This window comes from Anguilla anguilla, chromosome 8 (genome assembly GCF_013347855.1).
Source record: "Anguilla anguilla isolate fAngAng1 chromosome 8, fAngAng1.pri, whole genome shotgun sequence".
Lineage (NCBI taxonomy): Eukaryota > Metazoa > Chordata > Actinopteri > Anguilliformes > Anguillidae > Anguilla > Anguilla anguilla.
In genome coordinates, this window is record NC_049208.1 from 16,078,572 (window position 1) to 16,086,071 (window position 7,500).

The 7,500-nt window shown below is 53.5% G+C and overlaps 1 protein-coding gene across 12 annotated transcripts in view; it reads right to left on the reverse strand.

The window, feature by feature from the left end:
* The window catches only part of LOC118233901 (protein AF-10-like), a 59,499-nt gene that overhangs the window by 16,474 nt on the left and 35,525 nt on the right, over positions 1–7,500 (reverse strand). For all 12 annotated transcript variants that reach the window (XM_035429990.1, XM_035429988.1, XM_035429986.1 and 9 more), the window contains one exon: positions 1,799–1,932. In XM_035429990.1, the coding sequence (XP_035285881.1) occupies positions 1,799–1,932 (134 nt within the window). The remainder of the gene's footprint in view (positions 1–1,798; positions 1,933–7,500) is intronic.

The following is a 7,500-nucleotide window of genomic DNA, read 5'->3' on the forward strand; positions in this document are numbered from 1 at the left end:
AACCTGGGATGTATTCATGGGAGCCCCAGGCTGGACGGGGGCCAACAATGTCCAGACTGACAGAGCGGAACCTCATCAATGCCATGAATGCCATTTTTTTAGAGGTCCAGACTCCAGAGTCACATGGGGCCCAGGACTACCCCCAGCGTCTCTGGGCACGAGCTCTGCTCCTCCCACTCAGATTTCCCTCCTACGCCACGGCAGCCCTGACAACACTTCGGTGTGTCCTCATTTATTTTTTATTTCAGTCAAATTGCTTTATAAAAAAGCGCCTTTGTTCTGCTGCAGTCGTCGGCAGAAGGCACTTTCTGGCACTCTCGGTCGCTACGCACCACGCGCTCCCCCTCGTTCACATCCTCACCCCCTGACACATCCGCACACTGAAAATCCACTCTATCACACGAGGAGAGGTGCTATTCTGCAATTCAGAACCAATCTGAAACCGAGATGGGGCTCTGAGCATCATTAAAGGACATGGAAACCCTATCTGAGGGCTAATGATCGCCCTCAACGCCATTATCACGACAGGCATAACTCTCAGACGGAACATTAAAGGACACGCGAGCGCTTTCTACGGGAGAGGAGAATACTGGGACGACACTGTCTGAGGTAGAGATGCAAAGATGTAATACAGAGACTTGACTAGATTTTTAAAAACATGGTAAATAAATGTAAAAAATCAGCTGCTGCGGTTTTTATAAAACAGGTTAGAAACACAAATCTTTCTATTCTCCGCTAGGCACACTTTCCCAGTACCTGTGGCAGTGAGAATAATCTCAGGCTTGTTTCTAATGTGGAGAGAGTGGTTTAGGGGCGGGAGGCCCGCCTCCCCTCCACCTCCCCTCCACCTCCTGTTCGGCCCACAGTCCCAGGACACCTCCCGCTGAGCCTCGGGGATCTCCCCCTGCTCCCCTGCTGGCTCTGAACCGCCAAGCGCGATAGCAGACCCGCGCTGCGCTCGGTAAAGAGGTCAGTTGCCAGGAGACCGCTGGTTGCTACAGCAGCGTGAGATAAGGGGGGCTGACACGAGAGGGAGAGAGATAGAGACAGCGAGAGAGAGCGAGCGAGCGAGCGAGAGAGAAGAGAGGAACCCCATCTCACAAAGCCTACAACTACATTTCCAACTCAATCAGCTCAAAACACTGGCCACCGAAGGGGTTACAAACCCAGGTTCATCTTCAATACTACATACTCTGCCATCCCATTTCCTGTCCTTACATCGAATGGTTTAACTGAGTTAGCTGGATAACTGCACTGAGTAAACCCCCAAATGCTCCCAAATCTGGAACATATACTGAACTAAAAAAAAAAAAGAATCTGTTCCAGGTTTTACTCAGCACAGTTATGTAGCTAACTCAGTGATCCTGCTTCGTGAAATACCCCCCAGAGCTAATGTAGCCACCTAGCTAGCTAGCCAGTTATGTTTTTACTTATTTCCTGTTTTCTGTACAGGCAAAATGTCAAGAGCATGTGGAAATAACCTTCTGCTGCGTCATGTTCGGAAAATTAAGATGATTCCTTTAAATGACAAGCAATTTAATAGCCTGAATGAGCCTTTAAAAGTGAATGAGAAATACTGAAGTGCCTTTCCCTTTGTGGGCTTCAATGCACTGGGTTAAATAAAGGTGAAGTCTTCGAGCCATGCTCAAGACATGATATTCTATTTTTTATTTAACCATTTGTTTACCAGGACATACTACTGAGATGACCAATCAAGGCCGGAAAACCGACCAGGCCGGAAACAGAAACCAGGAGCAGAGTATCTTGGTGGTTATTAAGGGGAGTGGCACAGACTTACGTGGGAGCAGACGGTGCTGGGCAGGGAGGGGCCGGCCGGAGTCGGCTGGGGTAACTCGGCGCTGCCCAGAGTTACGCCGGAGCTGCTCGCCATGCCACTCAGAGGCGCCAGGGCGTCACTGCTGGAGAAGGAACCTGTGGAGGCAGAGCACCGGGGTCAGGGGTCAGATCAGCCACGCGCACACGCTACAACACGGCAGGCTAACACGAGGCACTAAAACCAGCGGTGGCTAGCACTGCTTCCACACAGCGTAAAAATCAGTAACCAGCATAGACATCCCCCTCCCCCCCAGCCCACATTACCACATGGAACATGGAACATTCCATCATCGCTCATCTTTTATATTGAACGCTGTCTCTCATAAAAATGAATAAACGCATAAACGACAGAAGAACGCATCGCCAAAGTCATTTGCACTTCACGCTAAAGCGAATTGATTTACAGGAAATGAGAACGCCCTATAATGTTGTCATGACAACTGAGCCAACGATGAGGTCAGATTCAGTACAATTTAAGTTTCAGTCTCACTATGATCGCAACGTTGACAAATCGTCCGTCTCTCTAGTATAAACGAAAAGTCATCGCGACCAACTGTCAAACGTGATAACGGCCAGAGGCAACGGTGACACAACGGCAAAAATAAACGTTCCGCAACACAATAGTGCCTGTTGCATTGTATATTGAAGATGCATGTTAAAATGCCCCTTCAGCAACGCAGCGGTTATCAGCTTGGCACCTTGTACAGCCAGCAGGCACTTGGTCTGGGGAACCGGCCCCCTGCACCAGGCCACTGCACAGAGCAGCCTCTGCCCCGCCACCCTCCCGCCGGTGTCCCCTCCGCAATGGACCGGGAATGACCCAGCCCCCGCTGTAGCCTAAATGGACCAGAATGACCCAGCCCCCGCTGTAGCCTAAATGGACCAGAATGACCCAGCCCCCGCTGTAGCGTAAATGGACCAGAATGACCCAGCCCCCGCTGTAGCGTAAATGGACCAGAATGACCCAGCCCCCGCTGTAGCGTAAATGGACCAGAATGACCCAGCCCCCGCTGTAGCCTAAATGGACCAGAATAACCCAGCCCCCACAGGTAGCCCGAATGGACCAGAATGACCCAGCCCCCGCAGGTAGCCCGAATGGACCAGAATGACCCAGCCCCCATTGGTACCTTGAATGGACCCAACCCCCGCTGGTAGCCCGAATGGACCAAAATGACCCAGCCCCCATTGGTACCTCGAATGGACCCAACCCCCGCTGATAGCCCGAATGGACCAGAATGACCCAGCACCCGCTGGCAGCCCGATTGGACCAGAACGACCCAGCCCTGCCTGGTAGCCTAAATGGACCAGAATGACCCAGCCCTCATTGGTACCTCGAATGGAGACAACAACCCCCGCTAGTAGCCTGAATGGACCAGAATGACCCAGCCCCTGCTGGTAAACTGAATGGACCAGAATGACCCAGCCCCTGCTGGTAAACTGAATGGACCAGAATGACCCAGCCCCAGCTGGTACCGCACGTGGCAACGTGTCGCAGTCGACCTCAATCCCGGGCTGAGCCAGGTGCGCACAGCGAAGCGCTAATTAGATTAACCAAACCGTGGGTCAATCCGGCCGGCCCCCTCACTGCAGGAAATCCATGTGGGTTCACGTGAAGGTTAATAACACGGCGCTCTGCCCGATAAAGATCCTCCAGAGCCCGATTTCAATCCACCAGGTCAAACTGAGGGGGCTTTGGAAAAAAAACCCCATAGCTTCCGTTTCACTCCATGAGCGCGCGCTGTCGGAGGGAGGAGCGCAGGTGGCAGTGAGGAAAGGACTCTGGGCAGCTGCGCGACCCTGGTTGTTTTTCCGTGTGTCTGTTACCACAGCGTATCCACACACCGGCACCCGCATGTGCTCCTGCAACCTGTGCAGCACGTGTGCAGAGCAGGCTGATCCAACCTGATCCATTACCTCCACAGGAAGGTCCAATCCTGCAGCTCCATTCCCAGCTCAGAGCAGCAGCAAGTCAGCAGACGCCTCTTCTAGTTACTTTAACCTTTGCTCATTCCTCATATCAGACATATATATTGCTTTTTCCACCCAAAATCTCAGCTCCCTGCCCTCTAGCACACTCCCCCCCCCCCCCCCCCCCCCCCCCGACAAAAACTGTTCCCTGGGCAAGTCCTGTGCCACTGCCGTGAGACGAATGTTTGCTTTTAATAATGGCCTGTGTGGTTGAGTGTGAGATAAAATCACAATTTGTCAAAATGAGGTGACAAGTAGCATTCTGGCAGGGCAAGACGAATGGGCCAGTGTGCTTCATTAATACGGTCTGCTAACCCTCGGTAAATATTTACAGTCTGCCCCAGGAATGGCAACAGGTTGGGGCAGCTCCATGTGCAGATTAAGTACAGTTACCCCAGAGGAAAAGAGAGAGAGAGAGAAAGGGAGTGAGAAAGGGAGTGAGAGAGAGAGAGAGAGAGAGAGAGCGAAAGAGACCGTGAGGGGGAAAGTGAGAAAAAGAGAGAAAAACAGAAAGGGAGAGAGAGGGGAGGGGAAAGGAGAGAGAGAGGTAGTTATACAGGGACACTGGTGCGTGTGCTTCCTGTTGTAGATCCCCGAGGCACTCTGGATTGTTGATGCTGTTGCCTGGCAACAGGAATCCAGATAAAAGGAGTCTGAGAGCAGCAATCTGCTTCCCTGCTTCCACGGGGAAGGGTGCGCACCAGCGCATGCGTATTTGCGTAAGTGTGTGTGTGTGTGTGTGTGTGTGTGCGTGCGTGTGCGTGTGCGTGGCTAACTGGGGGAAAGGTCCTGTTTACACCGAAGCCTTCCTGGAGAGATGTACCTGACTGACAGTGGCTGTGGTAATACAAACACGCTGCATCTCTGTGAGGTTTTAGAGTGTTTATGCCCCAACGAGATGACTCATCCAGTAAATGACTGTTAGAACAAGTGAAAGCGAGTGCGCGTGTGTTTACTCTCATGCAGGTCCCCCCCCCCCCCCCACTCTCGGCACAGTCGCAGTGGAGGAGAAAGGCCAGTAGGGGTCAGGCCACTTCTAATCAGCCACTCACGCGGCCAAGAGCTGCTGGCGGGCTGGCGCGGGTTTCCCTGCCAAGCGGCCGGCGGGGAGGAAGAAAGCGTCTCTCAGCTAATTGGCCGTTATGAACTCTTTGAGGGTCTGCTCCGACTCGCAGGTCAGCGCGCACGGCGGCGGAGGCTTGCCAGGGACGTGCGCGGCCAGGCTCTTAATCAGCGGGACACGCGGGGGGGGGAGCGTTTGGGTTCGGTGGTCCCCTCCGGGTATTAATGAGGCCCCTGCGCTGACAGACGCCAGGTGCGGGATGTTAAAGCCCGGTACCTTCTCCACGGAGAACGCACTCAGACGGGAACGGGGGGTAAAAACAGCGCAACACAGATGAGACCCGAAGGGCTTCCGCGCGATACCCGGTCTTTTTTTTCCTTCTTTTCACCAAACTAAAGGGAAAATCGCTCGGTAAGAGTAAAGAGGACGATGCCGAATTTAATCTGCACACTTTTACCCTCTTTCACCTCCCCAGATTCTGAGTCAGCCTATACAGAGATAGCTGTCAGTCCATGATCAAACCATAGATGCTTACCACCACTATGATCAAACCACAGACTGTGACTGTCAGCACGACCATCAAACCACAGACCCTGACCAGCGTCACGATCAAACCACAGACCCTGACCAGCGTCACAATCAAACCACAGACCCTGACCAGCGTCACGATCAAACCACAGACCCTGACCAGCGTCACGATCAAACCACAGACCCTGACCAGCGTCACGATCAAACCACAGACCCTGACCAGCGTCACGATCAAACCACAGACCCTGACCAGCGTCACGATCAAACCACAGACCCTGACCAGCGTCATGATCAAACCACAGACCCTGACCAGCGTCATGATCAAACCACAGACCCTGACCAGCGTCACGATCAAACCACAGACCCTGACCAGCGTCACGATCAAACCACAGACCCTGACCAGCGTCACGATCAAACCACAGACCCTGACCAGCGTCACGATCAAACCACAGACCCTGACCAGCGTCACGATCAAACCACAGACCCTGACCGGCGTCACGATCAAACCACAGACCCTGACCACGACTCAGTAAAACCACAGACCCTGACCAGCATCACGATCAAACCACAGACCCTGACCAGCATCACGATCAAACCACAGACCCTGACCGGCGTCACGATCAAACCACAGACCCTGACCGGCGTCACGATCAAACCACAAACCCTGACCAGCATCACAATCAAACCACAGACCCTGACCAGCGTCACGATCAAACCACAGACCCTGACCAGCGTCACGATCAAACCACAGACCCTGACCAGCGTCACGATCAAACCACAGACCCTGACCAGCATCACGATCAAACCACAGACCCTGACCAGCATCACGATCAAACCACAGACCCTGACCAGCGTCACGATCAAACCACAGACCCTGACCAGCATCACGATCAAACCACAGACCCTGACCAGCGTCACGATCAAACCACAGACCCTGACCAGCGTCACGATCAAACCACAGACCCTGACCAGCGTCACGATCAAACCACAGACCCTGACCAGCGTCACGATCAAACCACAGACCCTGACCGGCGTCACGATCAAACCACAGACCCTGACCAGCGTCACGATCAAACCACAGACCCTGACCACGACTCAGTAAAACCACAGACCCTGACCAGCATCACGATCAAACCACAGACCCTGACCAGCATCACGATCAAACCACAGACCCTGACCGGCGTCACGATCAAACCACAGACCCTGACCGGCGTCACGATCAAACCACAGACCCTGACCGGCGTCACGATCAAACCACAGACCCTGACCAGCGTCACGATCAAACCACAGACCCTGACCAGCGTCACGATCAAACCACAGACCCTGACCAGCGTCACGATCAAACCACAGACCCTGACCGGCGTCACGATCAAACCACAGACCCTGACCAGCGTCACGATCAAACCACAGACCCTGACCAGCATCACGATCAAACCACAGACCCTGACCAGCGTCACGATCAAACCACAGACCCTGACCAGCGTCACGATCAAACCACAGACCCTGACCAGCGTCACGATCAAACCACAGACCCTGACCAGCGTCATGATCAAACCACAGACCCTGACCAGCGTCACGATCAAACCACAGACCCTGACCAGCGTCACGATCAAACCACAGACCCTGACCAGCATCACGATCAAACCACAGACCCTGACCAGCGTCACGATCAAACCACAGACCCTGACCAGCGTCACGATCAAACCACAGACCCTGACCAGCGTCACGATCAAACCACAGACCCTGACCAGCGTCACGATCAAACCACAAACCCTGACCAGCGTCACGATCAAACCACAGACCCTGACCACGACTCAGTCAAACCACAGCAGAGTCCGGTATTAATGAGACCCCTGCGTTCACAGACACCAGGTGCTGGATGTTAAAGCCTGTTACCTTCTCCACGGGTGTGGGAACCAGAGCAGGATACTAGTTGTCTCTTTCTACTCACAGCCCTGGCCTGGTGGGACCTGTTTTTGCCAGACAAACAAGCCCAACAATCCAACTGATAACACCGGAATGTCACACTCGAAACCCAGCTCGCTGGCTGCACACTTGCATCATTTCAGACACATTCTTCACACATTCTCTGGAGCAGGTGCAAG